Source organism: Phaethon lepturus, unplaced genomic scaffold (assembly GCF_000687285.1).
Source record: "Phaethon lepturus isolate BGI_N335 unplaced genomic scaffold, ASM68728v1 scaffold6878, whole genome shotgun sequence".
In the NCBI taxonomy this organism is placed as follows: domain Eukaryota; kingdom Metazoa; phylum Chordata; class Aves; order Phaethontiformes; family Phaethontidae; genus Phaethon; species Phaethon lepturus.
The window spans coordinates 21,465-44,072 of NW_010556842.1; the positions used below are offsets into that span (position 1 = coordinate 21,465).

Below are 22,608 nucleotides of genomic sequence, written 5' to 3' on the forward strand. Positions count from 1 at the left end.
GGTGGTAAAACTTCAGTTACCCATGACAATTCCTGCAACGGTCACCACAAAAAAACCCAAAAATAAAATAAGGCTTAGATTTCCAGTTCAAACCTGATGCTACTGAAGAATTAAATAACAATTACGCAACAACTTTTGCTTTTCAGTTATAACTCAATTTTATTCAGAATAAAACCAAAAGAACTTCAGTAGTGTTTGACATGCCATTCAGTGCTGAAGGTTCTGCCTCCCAGCCTTAATGGTGACTGTCAAGACACTTTGAGAGCTAGTCACAGCTTTAGGTAACGTGTTTCTAAATTACGTGAGCTAAATGTGCTTCCCAGTCTCAATGTGTACTCAACTATGCCGACTGCTTTTTAGTATGGGTCTGGAAAAAAGATCCCCTGATTGCAGACTGGATAAACAGATTGCAGGGAACACAGAGGGTGTACTTGCCCCACAGCATAGACACAGCCTAAATTAGGCAACTAGTCTCCCATGGCTCTTTGTTTAGTCAATAAGATTGGCACAAACCTGCTGGAAAAGCCCCAATTTATGTCTCTGCTTTGAATCACACTCAGAAAACAGCTTCTGCATCTCCACTACCTACAGAGGGAGCCTGGGGAGATGAGCAGGCTAACAGAAGGCTGAGGCTGCTTGCTGTTAACACCTCCCCACCTCTGGACTGAAAATGTAATAGAATAGTTAGTAGAAAAATGGCACAATTAACTGCAATCATCATGGTGGTTTTCCAGCTGGAGGGCAATTTCTCTGATCTTACAACAGTGTTCTGATTTCGACACACAATATTGGGCTAGTTCTGTAAATTCTAACTCACTCAATTGCCCTCTCTGGGAGTAAGGATTACTTACAGTCCTTGGAACAAAATAGGTATGTTTTCTTCAAATGTTGAAATCTATTATTTAGAAAGTTACAATACTTGTAAGAAAAGGGGAAAAAAATCGATTCTTTTTGCTAACAGGGGAGTCTGCCTTCTGTGTCATCTTAAAGGATTCTGTCCTTTCGTTCACAGGGTGTTTCTTTTTGAACGGTTTTACCCTTACCATGAGACTATCTGCACTATGAAGATTGTAAAGCCTGGAACATAAGTCTTTGTTCACAAGATTGAAAGTCTAACTACACTGTAATTATCTTTATTCTCCTATCTAAGACTATACTTTCCTGATGATTTGTATTTCCCTATGTTCTAAAAAAAGGACATGAAGTCTATTTTACTAATCAAAACAATAAACACTTCACCAAATGCTTTGATCATGGGCTAAGTAAAGTGAGCAGACAGCTGGCCTTATTTGCCAAGGCCAGTCAGAGTGTGAGGGGGATAAGTAAACATTGCCCCAGCGCTCATTTGCAAACAAGTAATACCATACTTACTCCATGCCTTGTGCAGTCTGTCGTGCAATATCAATTAGCTTGATCATTTCAAATTTGGTCTCAATGATGTGTAGATGGTGATATAAGCTGGACCCCTCACACCATTGTGTAACAATAGCCAACTGGGGTTTTGTTGAATAGCCCATGAAAAGCAGGATATTCACATGTCGTGTTTTCCTATTGGGAAAAAAAAAAATCAGGAGGAAATCAGGAAAAACCCAGGCAGATCTATCACAGTCTAAATATATATTTTGAAACAGAAGTTGCTGGGTCAATCTCAACTTCTACTAAGATAACTTGATAACCTGTTGCTAGATTCAGTTTAATGAATTATTCCAGCAGTTAGCCTTTCTTATCATAATTACATGGAATAGTTCTTCTGGGGTAAGCACCGCTCCTTCTTGCTTTTGCAAGCAACCCAGCACAGGACTGCTCAGAAGATGCTGTTACCACTAGGTCCCCATGGGACAGTGACAGTTTGCAGGCAGGTCTGCTTTTGTGTAACCCCAGTCCAGCTATGAGATCTTGCTGCCCCTAAGGAGGGCATCCAAAATGAAATTCCAGTCTCAGAGGCTTCCAGGAAGGCCAACCCTTCTGTTCAGAAACCATCAACACACTGCCTTGACAAGGCTTCAGTTCTTCTTAGTGCTTTACTTGAAAAGAATTTTGTACTCTCTCTAGAGCCAGCATACAAGAAAGGATGGAAACAGGTGTGAAAACTGTACCTCAGTAAGGTTATGATATGAGCGTATTTTCAAACAGCACTGGGAGAGACTGGAGTTTACTACAGAGATTTGTCCATATTAAATCAAACCTCTTTCAAAGATAGAGCAACTGCAGATGGAAAAACTTAACAATGAACAACACAGGCAGGATTATCTCAGTAGATATCCCCGTAGATTCAAGGCTTGAAAGAGTCTACTGATACACTGTGAAATCTGAAAGATTCTCCTCATCCCCCAAGAAAAGTCAAACACATTCTTATTGTCATCAAATGGACATGAAGAACTAAATACCTCCAAACATAACAATGAGATATTACAAAGATGAGGCACCTAAGAATTCTGGAATGTTTCCTAGCTTTCCCAGAGGCTGAGCAAAAAGAAAGGCAATCTTCTTCCAACACAGCTCAGTACAGAAGGCAGTCAGCTCACTGTTGATGAAACCTGACAGACCAAGCTTAAAACCTGTGATAGCTTCTTAAATCTATGCTGCTGCTGAAGATGGAAGACGTCTTTATCTTTTCTTATATTAAAAAACTAACATGGGAGCCTAGAGTGTGAACCCATTTGTCCTCTCAGCAATGCAGACTAGGACAGTTCTACACTACATGACTGTGCCTTTTTCAGGTTCAAGGATTTGTCAAGTGATGCTGAGAGTAACTGCTGAGTGAACAAAAAAAAAGCAATTTCTTGCAAATCCTATCTCAAAGCTAAGAAAATAATGATAACACATAATAGAAAAGGCACAACTAGAGGTAAATCTGGCTCATCTGGGTCAAAGGATAGGACAACTGACTATTTACTGAGTGAAGTAAGTAAAGTAGTAAGTGCTGAAATGATCAACAACAGAGAAAGGCTGGACTCCAGCTATGGGACTGCCAGCAGAAATCTGGAGTAGGTATGAAATACTAGATTTTGGGTTTCATCAAGTTCTCCTGAGCAGGTCAAAAACATAGAGAGGTATCCAAAGTAGCATACCCCAGAAAGCCTCTACTTCCCCAACAATGGGCTTAGAGTTTTCAGAACTAACATTTCCTGGGGAAAGAGGCTGACCCTCCTCTTTTCACCTTTGTATCTTACTGGGGACACTGCCCCAGTACAGATGCCCAGCTCAACACATCAATTTTCCAGAGGCAAAACCTTCCGTTTTATTTCTTAAAACAGAATTATGCTCGACACTGGTCAAGATTATGCTTGGATGCTCATGGTCTTCCACAATAAATATTCTATGGTATTATGTTGATGGATCCTCTTTTAAGAACTGAACCCAAGACAAATACTTCCTCTGAGAAAGTGCAAGCAATAGACATAAGAAAAAGAAATCAAGAAGTGACTTTATGAGAAATACATTTAAAAAAAAAATTCTCTCTCAAAGAGAAGTCAGTGCTACTGAACAGAAACTATTAAACAACAGATATATGGGCAGTGCTGTAGCTCAAAACCAACAATTAGTCATGCTCCAATCGCAAAAACGTGGATGAGAGGAAAGGCAGGCCTGCAGTTCACACCTAGTCTTGACTGTGCCCTGAGAATAGTACAATAGCAAAACACAGTCCTATCTTGAGTGTTTGGACATACACATATTCACAACATAGGTGTATAGACAAACATATATGGGGGAAGGAAGAACTAGCAGTGGCTACAAAGAAACATTCTAAAATGGCAAGTTATATTTTCTGCCCATGATATCATCATGGAGGAATAAGACCAATGTGTTCTAATGGAAATCAAAGATTTAATAATAAATGAAGCATAAATCTACACACGTTATTTTATGCCATTAAAAATACTCTTACCTGAGCACTCCTACTTCATTTTTGAAAGCCTGTAACTGTTGAGGTGTGGGTGCTGTAACATTCAACATTTTCACTGCCACATCACCTTTAAAATAGCAATTTTTAGTAAGTGCCATTGATACATACTCCTCTATTCCATTGATACATATTCCTCTATTGAGAAAATGCTCTATAGAGCATCAGAAATATTAAGATAGCCTATTTTCTAGCCTTGGTGAAATAAACCACTACAATATTAAAATAAGTAAATATTCTGTAAAATGTATAAACACTGTTCTTATTTTACTCTGAGAAACCCTAGTCAAGCCAAAGCTTTCCAAATACACATTTGAAATCCTCATTCATCAAGATGGAAACGTCAGCCTTTCTAGTAACTATGTTTCATCTTCACTCTAACAATTACTTAATTCAGGAGAATGTGCAAGAGTTGAGTTTCCAAACAGTTCGAAGTTCTGACATTACCTATTTAGCACACTACTTATTAATTTAAAAATCACCTTTATGGCCCTTCAGTGGACTCTCCCCAGCATGTCCATGTGTCTCTTGTACTGGGGAGCCCAGAACAGGACCCAGCACTCCAGGTATGGCCTCACCAGTGCTGAGGGGAATGATCCCCTTCCTCACCAGCTGGCAATGCTTTGCCTAATGCAGCCCAGGATACCATTTGCCTTCTTTATGGCATGGTCACACTGATGGCTCATGTTCAACTTGATGTCCACCAGAATCCCCAGGTGCTTTTCTGTGACACTGCTTTCCAGCTGGGTGGCCCCCAGCAGGCAATGTTACTTTGCTCAAGAATAACTCTTTGTGATGACCGCCACATACCATGCCACTTTCCTTTGTAGACTGTTCCAAATGATCCAGATCCTATCCTTTGTCCAACTGTGATTTGTCCATCTGGTATCTCCCAGTCATCACTTGAATCCCTTCGACCAAGGGTTTTCTTTATATATATGCATAAACAATAAAAAGGAAGAAAGCAAGTGCATTAATGTCTATGAAAACAGCTCCTTTGTTAAAGATTTGGTATCAGCATTTCATGTCATTAAAATCCTAAAAGAACTTTCTTTTTTGGATATTGCATTTGACTTTTCAAGTCAGCCATACACAAAACCTCAGCACACAGGTATCCTAAATTATTTCCTGGCATTAAATATTTGCAATAGGTTTCTGGCAGCGTTAAATCCAGTAAATATTAAGAAACTCCTACAAAAAAGAAAGTTTCCTTTATTTTTCAATTCTTACTCAATCATAATGCTAAACTGTGAATTATAAAAATGCAGCCATTTTTCTGTATTGTTACATTTGAGAATCACTAGAGAACTTTCAAAGTTCATGAATCACGGCAGGAAAAGTTAAGCTGTTATTTGAAGGACAACCGGCATTATAATATGAAGAATATGAAGCACACCAAGACATTTGGGTGCAATGGAGTAAAAGTGAGTATGGCCAATTATTTAAATGATTTACGTATCAATCCCACAATTTCAATATTCCATTATTTGTTGGTTTAAAGTTCTTCATCATTACCATACTCATCTTCAAAATAATTCAGAAGGCTTTGATGAAAAAAAAGTGAGAGGAACACTGTTGTACAGTATTTCTATACTACGAATATGCTATACTACGAATGAAAATACCTGATCCTTCCCTTACCATTCTATTTCTGTCTTCTGAGGATGAGGATGATTTCCTTTCCCGTTGAGGTCCTGGTGATTTCTGCAACGCTTTCACATTGGTGAGTGACCCAGGCAAAGAGGCAGGAGGTGTTGCAGACAAACCTGCAGTTGAGCCTAAATTTCAGAAACAAGATAATTTTATCTATAAGAAGCCAGCTTACAAGAATGTATTGATATTAGGTGCAAGAATTTTGTTTAAGATGCAGAATCTTCAAGCATCAATGTAAATGTTAAGAGGTAACAAACATATACTAGGAATACTGTCCTAATATTAGATTACTGCTCAAGTCTTAGATTTCAGGAAGGGACAAGTCTACAGCAAACATCCTTGTATACAAGATAGTCCTCAGTCTCTTGTTCATGAATTATCAGAAGAACAGTATCTCTTTAGATCGGGAAAAAAAACCCAACCCAAAACTTAAAAAAAAAAAATGTATTTTTTAAATTCCACCAGTTTCTTTGAGGAAAAAAAAAGCAGTAGCATTTTAGTTAGCAGCAGCTGCCTCTCAGATTTCTTGTAGCTAACCTTTTAGGGATCCGATAAATAGCTGAAATATTGTACTTTGGAATCAAAATAGACTAAATGCAAAAATTGAAATGTTTCCTAGTTGAGTCTCCAAGTGCCACCTGAAAACCATTTGGCTGTTTTAAAGCTGTTAGCAGAGACCTCTTATTTAAAAGTAAATATAAGACTGTAGAAAGGATTTTAAAAGAGCAAGTACTTTAGTTAGTTATTTGAAGCATATTCAATTAAATACAAAAAGAACAGTACATCTGTAGCCTATATGTTATCTAAACAAATCTATGCAGGAAAATGTCACTAACAGAGCTGTGTTTCAGAGCCCCAGTGGCTCTTTACAAATAGAGCACTTCAACTAGACACTGCTTTTTAAAATACACCATAATTATTCGTAACAAGGTTATGCTGACCCTCCCAATGCAAAGGACATAAAATAAGGTCAACTGTTAATTAAATTCATGCTGCTCTGCTAAACAATGTATGTCATTGTACAAGACCTCCAACATTCCAGTGCCTTCTCTCACATCAGTGCTCTGGGAAGTGGTAGAAGACAATATACCTCCTCATATTCCTTCAGAAGCCCCCTTCTTGCCAAAAAAAGTATCTCCTAATGCCAACTCGTGTTCAAAAATTGACTTTGTGACTTTTAAAACTGTTGCTAGAGTTCAGTCACCCAGTGCGTGCTAATTTATCAGAGTATATATACATCCATCACTGTCTTCACCAAGCTAAATTCGTACATTTAGAAGTGGAAGCACAGAATAATGACATACCAACACAATAAAAACGGGACACAGCATCCATAAACTTTGTCCCGCATGCTAAAACAACAATAATGATGCATACTGGGTATCCTAACTACATTTACGAATGGCTGGAAGCCAGTGACCTGAAGGATGGACTTCTGTTCATATTCATGTTGTGGTCATTGTACTGTCATATATTTATTATTTGTCTGAAATCACACATATATGGAATTAAATGGATGATGTTCCCAGAACACCAGCAATTTTCCAAAAGTTTACTAGGTTACAGACTTTCTCTGTAATAGCAAAGCTCTAATAGAATGTGTTTTCTTTAGAGGTAGCTAAAGTCTCCTACTTAAATTTTAATACCAAGATAGACACACTAGTACAATATTCACCCTTGACCAAAAATGCTTACAGCACATGGTAGAACAATATAGTTAATCTGTTCATAATAATACCAGATGGCCTGTTTTCCAAGTTATTAGAGTAGAGTAATTCAGATAATGTTGGACTTAAGTCATTAGCTTGGACTCTGAAGCTGTACGTAACGTATTCCATTCTGTAGCCAGTTTGCTTGTTGGGAACACCTGTCTTCTTACAAAGATTTCGGGAAGAACTTTACAAGTTCGTAAGGTGAACTGCTCTTGATATATTCTGAAACACAAGTCTTTGAAACAGCCAAGATGGTAGCATTTGAAAACCACACTACATGCACTGAGCTACCCATTTCTACATGTATACATATAGACACAAATATTTACATTTCATGCTATTACTCAATAGCTGGTTTCTCCAGCATATGAAATCCCACTGAGTGTTTTGGGACTTTGTGCAATACAACAGATCCATTGACAGCTTTAGGCCTGAATTAGCTGCAGAGTCAATGACATGACAATTAAGAGTCTTATTTTACATGGTGCAGGACACAAATACTGTTTCACTGGAAATTTACTAAGTAAGTAACAACTACACAGTCTAAACCACCCAGGGCCCCAATGTGGTCTCAATAGCACATTCTCAAAATGAAGTACTTGTTGAAAGTTGACATGACACATTACTTGAAAAGCTTAAGACCTAACAAGATATCAATGGAAATGTTTGTAATCCACATTTGATTGCCTAGATTTCTTTTCAAAACAAAGAATATTAAAAATTAAAAAAACCCGTTCTACAGCACTGAACTGACTTAAACTGAACAGTCAAGGAAATTCTAAGTTAAGGACATCACTTTGTCTTAAAAATCACTGCAATGAAATCCAAGGACCTTTGTTCAGAAAAATTATGTTCAGGTCCACATAAAAACCTCAACTATGAAATTCCTTGCTTTTGAAGATTTAAGTCAGACTTTATTTATAGTCATTTTCAAGCGTGTAAAGGTGAAAGTGAGTATGTGTGAAAAGCACATTCAAAGCATTCCAGCCAGGCCAAGCAAAAAACAGAGGTGTTTTGATAAACTCACACACTTACATACACACGGTGTGAGGGTGAGGCACAAACAGCATCTGTGGTTTTATTTATTTTGTTTGGGTGAAAACAAGAAAGAAGAGCCCAACTACCTCTGAACACTGGGCCAGGCTCAAAATCAAACACTATTTCACTGGGGACAGAATGAAGGAGGGGACTGGGAGTCCGGGATTGGTATTTCCGAAGACAGCGCATCAGCTGGTTCAAAGGGGCTGTTAGAGAGAAAGAGACGGGCAGGCAGAGACAGAAAGACAGACACATAGAAGAAATGAAAGAAGTCATGGGAAATAACTAGGATGCTTTGACTCCTATTCATAGATTGCTTCTGTACTTTGAAGGAAAAAAAGTCAGTAACTAATAACACTGTTTCAGGACTGGGAACAGCCAATTGTTTTCAGATGCCAAGCAGACAGTTTATGATCAAAAGTTAAAACCAACATGACAGCACAACATTTAAATGCTGGACAAAATGGGCAAAACTGTGGAGAGCCACACCTATCAACACATACAAAAACAGCTAAAACTAGCAACTTTAAATTAATAGGCTTGCAGGATTAAAGGAAATGTCTTTTTAAAAAGCATTCTATTGCTGGCATAAGAAAAATCAGCTCCAAACACAACACAGTAGGCAGGTACCATCCTATCAACTACCAGATTTGGATGGGAGAAACAAAGTCAGTGACAGCCCAGAGTACAAAACCTTAGAGATCAGGATAGAGTGCACTAAGGTAATTTAGACTTTACTTATGGCTGAAGCAAGTTATAATTAGTAGGAGACAACTGTGTTAATGATTTGGAGTTGGAAAAACTGTCATACGCCTGCCCTACTTACTATTTCTTTATTTCTACATTATTATTATATTCATAGGAATAAATACAGCACGTAAGAAGCCCTCTCAGGACCTTGACAGCCAGTGGGAAAAGTGACTTAACAGGCCCATGCATAATGTATGAAGAAAAATAAATCTTCTGGCGCTAGTTCTGACTTAACTGTGAACTAGGGCTGTGTGTTACTGAAACATAAAAAGACCTGGCTTTAGTGTAAGGTCCTAACAACCTGGTTCCAAGAGTAGCACAGGCATGCAGTACAGCAAAGCAGCATCTTCAGCAGGGGTAGAGGGGGAGAAGAACTGGAGTATTTCATGCTGCTTTAGGATGCAGCAGTTCATACAGAAGGTCCATCTACCATGTTGACGGTTTTCAATGAAAACCCCTGTTGTTTCCACGGGTGGGAAGGTAACAACAGGCATAAAAATCTTTGAGAGAGAGTTGGGAAATTGTAACAAATCTGTGTGCAGCCATGTGAGTGAATGCCTGTGTATGTGTGAGAGCAAAAAAATGACAGCACAAGATAGTTTTAAAACAAAAAAACTAGATACCACTTCAAAACTTTTTCTCCTTCCGTCTCCCCCACTCCCAGAATGACTGGCAAATGACTCAAACCTTTGTCAGATAAACACTAAGTTCATGGACAAGCAAATGCAAATTCTTTTTTTGTTACAGTCATATTTTCCTTTGTGCCTGTGTTTTGTAGGAGGAAACAGAACAAAAGGAAGGGACAAAGAGGTGGTGCAATTAAATACAGCACAGTAGCTAGTTTAAACACTACTTACCTCCCTCTCCTCGTAAACCCTGGTCTCTAATCAAGTCCTATAAATAAAAATAAATTGTGTTTAATTTAGGTATTATCGATTACATTCCAAAATCAATTGAGATTTATCAAATTAAGAATCTGTAACCTCATAGGTTGCCATGAAATAGAAGTTGTTTCCTACCCTGGCTTACTAACAGCAGCGACTCCAAAGAACTATTTATAACAACTACTAAACGTTTCAAAATTATTTGCTTTAGAACAGCATCTCACAGTATTAAAGTGAAATGTACACCACCCAGAATAGACACTGACATGAAAATATTAATTTAAACAAGCAGTTGGCCAAAATGCACAAAGAAATATCGAACTAAACATTCCGTGGCACAAATTATTTGAACTGTCAGATCAGAAGCTGGGACATCAATTTCCTGTACTGAGGTACATCAGTCAAATGAGTTCTGCTTCATTTTTTCTTGTAACAAAGCACCTAATTTGCCTAGCCAGGCGCACCCTGCTCTTCTCGGAAATTACTAGCTGAAAAAGGTTTCCTTCACTTGCAATCCACTGCGAACTGAGAGTATCTTTTGCAACATATCCAGACTACAAGCAAACTACACTAAGGATTTTCTGAACACAAGAAAATTAGAAAATTCTAGCAGTCTCCTTCTGTAGGTCCATCTTCATCATCAAGATTATTTCCCCCACCACCACCCACAATTAGTTTATCCCTTTATACACCTGCACTGCTGCTGAAAGCACTGGTCCTGCCTCTCAGCTGCAGCACTGCCATATATCATATGCAAATATCTGTGGCCACACTCTTAATACTTAACTAACATTTCACCTTTCACTCAGCTCACATGCAAAATAGATTTGGTGCCTCAGTGTCCAGGCAGACTTCAAGACTGCTCACTTGACAAATGATTAATTTATAGAGAGTAGACTTAAGGGTAAAATGCAAGCTGTGTATGTTCGCAAAATTAGAAAGAGCTCGTTGTGACTGACATTCTGAAAGGTCCTAGCTGGCCTCATACCTAATATCAACCATTGTTATTATTTACAATTCAGCATCCAGAAATTTAAAAAACGTGGAAATCAATTTAAGCGTAGCACTTTCTGAACACTCCAAAATAAAGCTCACAATGATATATACTGGCCTCTTGAAAGCCTAAGGAATACTCAGTAAATCTGAACTCAGCTAACTGCAGTAATTTAGTTTTCTTCAATGCCAGGAACGTTATTTGGATTACAAATACTAAAAAAACCCCTATGTTGCACATAAAGAAACATGCTTAACGCATAGAATGGTTTGCAAGATTGGTTACTGGCTGTTGTATCCTAACACTGTAGTACAGCTAGCAGCATGAGCCTTGGGACTAAAAACAACAACAACAGCAGCAGTGGTTTGTATAGAACGTGTCGTTGAAAATGAAAGGACAGGACTGTCAAAAGGCTGTTTCTGCTTTTGGAGAATGGCTTATTTGCATTCTCACATCTGAACAGCAAAAACGTCTTATGTGGGATCTATGAAGATTCTGACAGACCACCAAGGATTAGCTTAGAGACACAGCACTCGTGTGTACACATGATAAATTTAACGCACTGATATTCATAAGGGAAACATCAAATCTACTATTCTTGATCCAAACATTATTAATACTTACATCAATATTGACTGGCTCGATTGTATTGATGTGAACATTGGGAGCTGAAGAGGATCGGTCACGTTGCCCAAATTGATTCCGATGGTCTTCATCTGCTGGTCGGAAGGGCTGTGGGATTGGAATGGATTTTGAAGGAGAAGGACTAGGGAGAATTGGTGGTCTGAGAAACAAAGTCAAGGAAAAAGAGGATTTAGGTCTACAAATGGCTTCGAATACTGCATAGTGGGTGTGGTTAAGTCCTTTTCAACTATAGTAACATATATGTTAAAAAACCTGGTCTAGAGGCCTCCATAAAAACAATTTATAATGAACAATCTCTACTCCGCTATGATCAATTGCAAGAACCCTCTGCTGCATCTACCTAATTACATGGCTGTAAAGTCTTCGGAGTTAAAACAAAACAAAAAACCCTAACACACCATACCAAACTAGTAATATTAAATCCTGATCTGAAAAATTCATGTAGTCCAACATGCACTGCAGATAGCAAGATACTCTTGCAGTTTCCTCACTTCAGATTTAATGCAATACACAATACACCCTTCTTAATGGCAACCCATTGAGAACTAAAAATGCTTAACATCTCACACCAACATAACAACCAAAAGATGTCACAAAACAAACTGTATGGATGGGATTATTGTTCAATGAAGAAAGACTGAAAATTACATACTGGTCACTCAACATAATTGATTAATACTATGTCCAATGTAATATGGATTATTGATACTAAAAATAAACGTATCTTTTAACTTCAACCTTTAAGAAATAACTTTAAATAGTGCAATATTTTAAACGTTATTTACAATGCTACAGGCAGGCAAAACAATAGATTTGACTTGAAAGATAAGTGCTGAGACTACACAATCAAATTTTCTGAAGAAATGCAACTGCTGCCGGTCATAAATGTAGATAAAGTCTTTAATTTATGGTATCATGAATCACATATTTAAAAGACAGAACTTCTGAACACTTGTTTTTTCATTTGTAAGAAGGCAGAATGACACTACTTTAGTTATCCTTTTATTCTGTTAAAGTATAACAAGCTGGTATTTATCTCTTACTCAAGTCAAGACCACCCACAGTTAAGTCTAATGATTCAATTCAATGGACATAAGGCAAAAGTTCAATGAGAAATGCTTGTCACCTTCTTCAAAGAAAACTTTACATTAAAATATACTTGATCTCTGACAACAAGGTTTTACAGAGAACACAACTAACAGAGGAGTAAAGTCCTCCAGATATTCAGTTACTCATGGGTTAGTTACCATGCCTGCAAAGGCAGTAACCCCAAGGGAGAACCTTCAGAAATAAAACCATACAGCAGCATATATATAGCAGCAGCAGGTCCTGGTGCCACCTCCTGTAAGGGAGGCTCCTTGGCCTCTCCAAAGATCTTCAGGGGCAACTAACATTTTCAACAGGATCTCCTGACATTTTTTCAGAAATGGGTCTGCTTTAAAGACAATTACCCTATCTTTCGTTGAAGAGTTTTATACAGTTTGGCACCAATCCCAGAACTCAGTGCTATCTGTATCCTAAGTACCTGTCGTCTTTTCTTTCCTGGCCAACAGTCTCACAATTGAGAAAGGGGAAACACACCACTTGTGAGTTAAATCAAGTAACAGTCTAGTAACTCTTGTAATAAAATACAAAAAACCTTGGGTTACTTTTGGGAAGGGGGAATAGGCAGGGAGCTTAACCATGTTTAACTTTAAAAAAAAAAAATAGCTACCTATTGTCACATGACAATATATTGGGAAGATATTAGGAAGCAATGAACTAAAACTGCCAATAGACAAATCTATCGGGGATTGGGAAAGCGCCTTGAACAATCCACCTTTTCAGAAGATGCTCAGAATTTCAGAAACATTTTTTAAATGCAGTTGATGTACATATGCATAAGATAAAGTTTTCATTTGTTGCTAACAAGTGCCTTTGGGTAAAATATTTTCTATTGTAGATGAGGAATTTTTGAACTCCTGAACATTTTTGTAAGGAAATCATGCAACTAGAGCCCACATCAGGAGATGGCACACTGCACAGATACAAATGCAGGGCTTGGTTGACATTCTAAGGCACTGTATTTCTATGTTAAGGCAAGCGTGTCAGATACTGCACTGAAGGATTTCAGAAGAAAAGCCCAAGAAGTGTCTCAGCCAGGCCAATACTATCATTGTCGGGACAACTAACTCCTGCTCAAATTTCCTGAGAGCTCTCAGTAGTAATGACATTAAGGGAAACGTGTAACAAACATCAGATCACTGCACTAAGAGTGACTGTGAGACAGCATCTGAGCTTTGCCACACAACGAGAACAGAAGCAATCAGATTTTCTGCGATCATGAGAAAGCCAAGGGAGAGAAAACCAAATTGGAGAAATATTGTTTCAACTGCATTCTCCTGTGAGTCATAAATGGTCATCTGCTAAGGGAATCTGCAAATACTTCTGTATTTCTGGTGACAGGTCATCATGCCTGTCATGCTGCTAGCACAGATAGCATGCTCTATCATGCCATGTTTGAAAACAAATCTGAAAAGCTTTTTCTACTCATTAAATTCTAACTGTGAGAAGTTCAGATCTTTAGAAAACAATTACAGGCTGATGAAGAACTCTCTTTTTTGGAGTCTCTAAAGTATTCTTGGGAGGATCTCTGGGCTTTAGACACCAAAGAATCCAGAGATGGCAATCTTATAAGCGGTTAGCCATGTGCTCCATCTATACAATCAGAATTAACGGGTGTCCTTGGGACACTTACAAAAAAGTAGCTTATTTTTAATAAATGGGAAATTTGCTTGAAAAAGGTAACTAGTGAAGAGAAAGACACAAGCAGTTCGCTAGCCAAGATGGCCTACTGGGATCACAAGCTCAGAAGAGATTACCACCAGCCTCTGCTTGTGTGAGGCAAACGCTGTATCTTTATCTGCATCAAGATCTTGATCTACAGAAAACACGTCACCACAAAGAATGCAGCAATCCTCTCAGCTATCAAAAGCCTGTTCTTATAGTATTCCTAAATTTTAATTGCTCCAGAAGGGTAGAAGGCACACTGGAGCAAAAAGCACCAGCCATCATCATTTGGAAGAGGGTGACATTGTCTATTCCAGAAGTTACAAAACTAGTTCTGTAGGCTATGCAAACATAGTGCCAGCAAACATATTGCCAAAAAATTAAAATAGATAAAACAAATAAAATCGACAGGACCAGAACACAGCTGCTGCAAAGCACTGTTTACTGTGGCATACATGTATAGCAGGCTGGGGCTTAAACGAAGCAGCAGTTTAAATACCAGGATCTGAGTTTCTGTTGCTCCTGTGGCCTTTGTGAGCAGTTAACAGCCAACCTCCTAAATAGAAGAGACCTTCTACAATTAAGAAGGTCAATATTCTGACATATTAGAGAGTTTATACCACCTCATCTTGCACGCTTTCTTCCAGCCTCTAAGATGTGAGCATTCCTTTAACAAACGATCCTCAGCTTGCCAAGCAAGAAGCTGATGGAGTTGTCAAATCAAGATTTGGCATGTTATAACCTTTCCTGGCAGTATGACAGAACATGCTTTTTCCTTGGACCTTGTATTTGGGATAAGCACATTGTTCCCTCCCTTTTTATCAAGACAAAACAGAAAGAGGTTTTCACAGGCAACAAGAGTAATCGCAGACAAATGTAAATTTTTACCCTTTACTAATCACAGCAAGTGCCAACGTGTCCACAGATTTACTATTCTACAAAACTAGGTCCACAGGAAAGAGGAAGACAACTCAGAAAAGTGCCCACGCATGCTACTTTATATTTAAACAATTTTATAAAATCATATACAGTACCTCCACTGGATCTTAGAACTTAGAATGATACAAGTTAGTTCACTTTACAAATATGAAAGAAAATTTTAATACAAATTTTTCCCCTCAATTTCCTTTAACTCACCAACATGATGTTTCATATATTTAAGAGCTGGTCTACTCAGGAAAGATTTTTCTTAAGAGGTTTGTTTGGGCTTCCAGATTTTTGTTTGGATTTGTATTTTGCTGTAGTTAAGCAAATACTTAAACTGAAAATTCCCATTCACCTAGTTTCAGTTATAGGCTGTATCCCTCTTCCCTTTTAAAATGACGGCATCTCTACTGGACTGAGATTTTTCTTCTCCCCCTCCCAGCCTGAAGAGCATCTCAGTTTAGCCACAGGGCTCAGTGTAGTACACACTATTCACCTGGTAGACCGCATACTTATACCCAAGTCAAACCTACTGCAAGCTAATATGCGTACCAAGTCTTTTTTTTTTGTTTTTGTTTACACCAGAGGACAATTGGCTTTGTTTTTTGTTACTGCTGTTAATGAAGAACACAGTGCACTCCAATTTTCAAGCAGTTCCTAAGAACTGCTTAGGATCTGGGAGTTTTTTTCTTTCCCCACCTCTGCAGCCTGGAAATAGTCAATAACCCCAAATCAAACATTGATTTGGGGAAAAGGATAGCAGTACAAATTTCTAACTACAAGCTAGAGAAGATCACTCTTACAGCATCATGGGACAGATCTGTAACACTCATAAGTTCATATGAACTAATGCATTTTTCTATACCGTGATAACTGGTCTTCATCCATGTTGGCTTGTAGGTATAAAACAACTGCCCGGATTATCACAATTGTGTGTTTTTATACTGGTCTTTGGGTGCAGATCAAAGCTTAGCAATCCTTTCCTGAAATTTTGGATAGCTTCATATACCAAGAGAACCCACACAGCTGTCTGTTTCCTTGGCTTTTCAGAAACTTTTCTAGACATTTACATATCTTCAGCTGAGGCAGAGTGATCAGTGAACATTTGGAAGACAGAAAGGAAAGCTGAGGTGTTTAATCACAGGCTGGAGCCTGCTCTAAGGCAGTGACTGGCAAGCTTCCAAGACTGGTGCACCAGACAGTCCCCCTTCCTGCCTCAAATGTAGAAGATTAAGCATGTTGGGAAGTGTTGTTTTTCAAAGAACTAAGATGTTGCCAACCTGCTTACTAGCCGTGTTCTACCTCAAGCAAAGCAGACAGTTTCTATCAAGTCCAACCTGCCTCTGTGCTAATCAAAGTCTGACCATGCACCCCTTACCACCCACTCCACAGGTTACTTACCCTGCCATAACATCTGCCTCAAGTTTGCTGAGTTTTGCCCCACATCACAACATTCGAGAGAACAGATGGAAGTTGAAAAAGACAACACTGGAATATTTTGAAAAGCTAATCTCTCCCCTTTTCAGATATCTCTAAGATCCAGGGAACTGCGTTCACAGAAGTTCTGTTCTCATATTTTACAAGCAAAGATACAGAGGAAACTTTATGATAGTGCAATGAATGAAATGAATACAGTGTATTATATGCAGTTTGTGTACTTCAATTTTATTACAAATGGCTATTATTAGGGAGACCTACACTTTAGTAATTCTTTCCAGTTAAGTGCAGATTATAATTGACTGCTTTGGCACAACAGCACAGTGCAAACTCAAAGAACTAAAATGGGGCAAAAGATCTAATGTGGAGGCCAGACACATTTTTATAAGGGGTTCAGAAATGTGCAAATGGGACCATATGTGCTTCCTTCTCTTGGGAGGAATGTCTGGAGGGACTGCCTATGGCTTACAGTTGGAAGAATGAACGGCTACAGGACTGGATTGCTTTAGGGTGTTACACATGAGCAAAGTGCAACAAAAGTTCTCCAGCACATTTAGCAGATTTTGCATCATGTCCAATGGTCTTTTCCTTTATGTCCCTTTCTCTTTCCGACTTCTCCATTTGATCCCTTGACAATTTCTCAGCATGTCACACACGCCTTTGCTCTTCAGCTTGTCTTGCAACACAAACTCTTCCTTCCTTTGGGCACTTTGCCTGCCGCTGGAATCCCTTCACAAGGCTAAAGACGAAGTATGTTTGCCTTCTCTTTCCTCAGGTTACCAAACGATTAGCAACATCCCTTCCTCTGTGGGCTGCACCATGTAAAATGCTAAGAGAACAGAGAAATCAAAGGAACAATTATTAAACTAGTAAGTGTTAATAAAACGCTAGTTCCTCATATTTTCAATCATATTGCCCAACTCTCAAATTTCAATCCCTTACTCTCTTCCCAGACAAGATAACCTCAAATGTCAGACTTCTTTTTTTTATTCCAGTTGAGCTGTTGTCCCATATTGTAGCAGCACCCTTTAACAAAACTGTGGGTAAGTATACATTTTTATAGAAAAGGACAGCATTTTTTTTTTTTACACTAAACAAAAAAATCAGATAAATTAAAATTATGTCTTTAAAAAGCAGGGAAGTATTATTAAAGAAAGGTAAAAGGGTAACTGAAAAAAAGTATGGACAGTGCTATATGCTCATACAACAGCATCTAAGCTGCTTCTGGAAAGCAAATACTACAAACACAGATGTTTGGGGAAAATTGCATGACTTTGTAACATCTTACAAACTTACTTGCTTACAAACACCAGCTGATAATCATAAGCCATTTTCAAAATAAACAGAATTTTGAAGGCATGATGTATGCCTTTCTTGTTTAACAACGAAGTGTACAGCAAGGCAAAAAAGCAAAAAGTAGAAAGCTAGAAACCTTTCACAGCTCCTGCAACCACAAACATTTACAGATGCAATACTTCGGAAAAGCTCCTTAACCTCAACTGGCAAGTATATTTAAATGTTAAATTTTTTATATATGTGAAGTTAAAACTCTAAGGCATTACAACAGCTTTGGTCTCAGTTTGTCCTTTCAGTTTTTACTTCATAAAACTAAGACTGCCTGAAGTAGTGCATGTATCGATTAAGATAAATTGTCCAGTTGCATCTTCATAAACTGGTAAGAAAGCACAAATGTGAGGTAGAGGCAATTGAAAAGTAGGAAAACTTAGCATATAGCAGTACTAGGATTGGGGCTATATAATGCCTTTGGCATATGCAGGTGTTTAACAGAGTTCACACGAACAAGCTTCTCCACAGATTAATAGGTCTAGCCTGGTTATAATTTCAGCTGTACCATGAGAAAGGCAGAGCCTGCTTCACTTGGAGAACTGCAACAGCAGCCTTGTCCACAACCTGCTGTACTACCGTCCACAGGATTTAAACACAACATCCACTACCTGGAAGAGGTACTTCCAAATTTACTTGAAACTGCACAAAAAAGTTTAAATAAGAACATCACTTCTATTTGTACTTACCAAATGAGGTTCCCTCTGCAGGACCGTCAATCTATTTTCCTGTGTGGCATCGTATTTGATCTTTTATGAAACAGTCTTGGCTGTCCAGGGAATTTCTCTTCTAGTTAGAGTCCATAGGTGCCTGCGTAGCTTCCAGCTGTGTTTCTGCTTTAGTTTGGGCACACTTGCTTACTATTCCAAGAGAGAGCCTCTCTGACAAATACAGTTCATCTCCATGCAGCACACATGTCCTAGAAATGTTTTTTTCTGAAGGCTTTTGTATTTGGTGTTCTTAATATATCTGCATCAGGTCTCTTGACTTTGATACACATCCTTGAGTTAATCTTCCCCGGAGATTTGTTCAGCTATCTAGTGCTGGGTGGTGTCAGTTCTCTCTTAGCTACTAGAAATATAATCTACATATGATCACTTATCTCTTCACAGAGAGAGGGTCCAGAGTCAGTTTTAGAAGGCTAATTTTACAAAACCTGGATCTGCAGCAACCAGATGCTATTGATATATCCCAACATCTAAATAAAGGAGGAAGACGGCTGGTCTGGAGGATACTAAAGCAATGTGTATATGGAAAACCTATTAAAGCAATACTATGAACCTGGAATTGGCATCTGTTCACACCAACATTATAGTGGTGTGGCTCATCATGAAATACAGGTATGTCACTTCAAGGCAAATAAATTGTAATTTGATAACACAAACTAGAAGAATTTGTGAGGATACAGTTTTGGTTTGTATTAATTTTAAGTATAAAATCTTTCCAGTTTAGACCAGGTCTAAGCTACCATGCAGAAGAAATCCGTTTAACAGTTAAGGCCCCAATTCTACAGGTATTTATGCACACGTTTAACTTAGGTTCATTACTAATTTATGTCATTCATGTGAATGAAAACATTCACTTCTTTGAAGTTAAGCATAGGTAGATATACTTGCATGACAAGCCAGATTACAATCGTAGAAAGAGTTGCAAAGCAGTATTTTGAGTGTTTCTAAGCATACAGTACTAAAATGTTATGTTATTAAACAGCAGGACAGAATCTGAGGGGGCCACTGAGGGGTACGATCCAGATGCTGGGGTGGTCTCTCCTAAGGAGGCCTCCTCCTGTGGTATAGGGTGATGTTCAAAGAACTTGGAGACAAACAGCAAACTGTGAGGCAAGAACAAAACAAAAACAACCTAACTTGTGCAAAACTCAGAAGCTTCACAATGTAACACTCAAAGATTGAAAAGAAAAAAAACACCCACACTCAAAAAACCCCACCTCACTGATCAAATTCTAAGTTTTAAAATAAAGACTACACTAACACATTAATCTGCAAGTTTTGTTAAAAATATTATTTACTTGACAAGGGATGAAAAGATCATGCCTTAAACATACTTTTGCAGAAAGTAATTTTTTAATCTTTTAATTGAAATTGCAAACATCTGGTTCCTCAAGAATACAGAACTTATACAGTACATGAACTTATTTTAATGTTTGCACTGATGCAATGCCAAAAACCAAATGTCAAATAGATAGAACTAAGTTATCCATAATCCCTGAGCACAAACTCTTGAGATGCCCAAGGAAACAGTTACAAATACCAACATAAGCAGAAATTACATTTATTCTTTGGGGGAAAAACTAGCATTTTAAATGATTCCTGTTATAGATGTCTATTTAAAAGCCTTAACAGCCTCTGCTGAAACCTATCAAATAGAACACAGAGCCAGTTTACACCAGGTCCTTAACATACATCAAAGACAAATAGATGAATAATTAAATTCAAGAACACATGACTGTTTGGGATGTTGTCTTTTATGTTTCTTACCTAGGCAAACTCATTAATGGATTTATTTTCAATCACTGTAAAGCCAACTGCAATTTCACCATATTAAACTAGTGTCTCAAAATTTTTTTCAGGTTGAAGAGAATAAACCCACATCTAACCCCACATCTAAACATCACGTAATAAAGAACCCGTTTTGCTTAAGAATAACAACTGTGAACAATGAGAAGTCTGTCTGATACAGTCAAGTGCTCAGCCACCCCATTCATGCTTCAAAGAAAGCATTTCATAGTCCAGAAAAAAAATATGAACTGGTTGTCTGAGCTAGCACAGAGAGAATATGAATTATGCAGTCTCCTGAGAACAGCTGAGCTCCTATATTTTTTCAGGCACCTCCTCTGACTTCCTGTATTACAGATTTAATGTAAGAAATCACTGACAGCAGTAAGCTTAATAAAAGGCTCAACTTTAAAACCAGTTGTGATTACTTACTCAAGTTGGTCGTAATTAACACACATCAGTGGCACTTCTGTACTACAGCGCTGGTGAAATTTGTAGCCGCATGTCTGGCACCGGAATCCCTGGAAAAGCAGCTTTCGACAGAAGTCGCAGAATGCTAACGTGAAGAATGTTTTTCGTACCTACATTGTCAAAAATAGTAATAATTTAAAATAGAGTCCTTCTGTAAGCCTAAGATAAGCTATTTCCTTCTACCTCCCTCAAATAGACTTACAAACCTCTTTTTTGATGCTAGATCTACAGTTTTACATATCAAACAGATTTACATAAAAGATTGTCTCCTTTTTGAAATAGTCTTCATGCATTAAAAATTTCTTTCAACTATTTATTGGAATTAATGCCTCACTTCATTAGCAGTAAGAAAAACAGCAAGAAATCTGAAGCAAAACAGTGCGCTATTATAATGCTAGAGACAAACATTCAGAATTTAATCGGATACAACCTACAAAAACAAAAGTTGCTGAAAGATTATCTCATCTTCTAATTTTTCCAGGAGCCAAAGGATATTTCTATCCAACACTCACAGCACTGGAAATACACATATGGCTTCTGTGTATGGCTACATATATAGTTGTAATTTTGACCACTGAAACTCAGAAACATTTAAAACCACAGAAGGGTGAACATTAATTATCCCTGTATTATAGAGGGGGGAAATTATTTGGTTTCATTTTCAAATTTAGCAATACTTGGCATAAAAAACACATTCTAGTTGTATTACTACATGTAATAATCAAAATTTCAGAAGGATATAAAAAAAATGTTAAGCCTACTAGACTTTGATCTAACTAGCCATAGCCAAACTTTGAGTAAAATAGTTTAAGCAGCTTGAAAAAAGAATTTTGAGGTTTTTATTTAAATAAAAGGTCTGTCTTCTCAATGTGACAAACATTATTTCCAGGATTTTGTATGTAGCTGGAACTGTTTAGACGAATTCTGTTTAGCAGCTTGCGTTTACTTGGTGCCTTATCAGGTCAAAACATATTTGTGCACTGGCATCACTGATGATGTCAGCACTGCTCTGGGAATAGTTAGTTCATTAGTTAATTGCTGCTGCAGAGCCAGCAGGGAGGCCCAGAATACATTTTATAGATACAGCAATACAAAAATAGTAGATTATTATTACAGCTCTGCAATGCAGTGCTGATTTAAATCCCCTACATTCAGAGATTTTTAGGAAGTGTATTCCATCCAAATGTGGAAGTTTTAAGGCCGATCAAGTACTTTAACATCACTTATTTCAATTACAATGATATCCAATTCACTTAAGCTCTTGTGATTAAAAACTTCTTTTGCAACCCCCACCACATCCCACAGATACAAAATATTATTCAAAGTTGTTAATCTGAAAGTACAAAGTTGATTTAACCCTACTCAACATTTCAGGAAGAAAAAAAAAAAAACAGTACATACAAAATTGTGTGTCGTGAGTGGCACATTCTCCAAGACTTCTACATGCAATTCCTCTCCCGTGAGCCAGGAAATGTCAGTGTCCCAGCCAATTGGCTTCTTCTCTCTAAAGCATAAATACGCCTTTCGTTAGTACCAGCGCACAAGCCCTTGCAGGGCTCCCGCTGAAGAC

At 38.0% G+C, this 22,608-nt stretch overlaps 1 protein-coding gene across 1 annotated transcript in view; it reads right to left on the reverse strand.

Annotated features, from left to right (window-relative positions):
* BRAF (B-Raf proto-oncogene, serine/threonine kinase) overlaps window positions 1–22,608 on the reverse strand; it is a 63,055-nt gene that overhangs the window by 12,049 nt on the left and 28,398 nt on the right. Inside the window, exons 4-12 of the mRNA XM_010292572.1 lie at window positions 22,440–22,542; window positions 21,000–21,148; window positions 19,766–19,885; window positions 11,560–11,719; window positions 9,915–9,951; window positions 5,546–5,682; window positions 4,715–4,832; window positions 3,890–3,974; window positions 1,372–1,548 (exon numbers count right to left, since the gene is read on the reverse strand). Of these exons, the coding sequence (XP_010290874.1) occupies window positions 1,372–1,548; window positions 3,890–3,974; window positions 4,715–4,832; window positions 5,546–5,682; window positions 9,915–9,951; window positions 11,560–11,719; window positions 19,766–19,885; window positions 21,000–21,148; window positions 22,440–22,542 (1,086 nt within the window). The remainder of the gene's footprint in view (window positions 1–1,371; window positions 1,549–3,889; window positions 3,975–4,714; window positions 4,833–5,545; window positions 5,683–9,914; window positions 9,952–11,559; window positions 11,720–19,765; window positions 19,886–20,999; window positions 21,149–22,439; window positions 22,543–22,608) is intronic.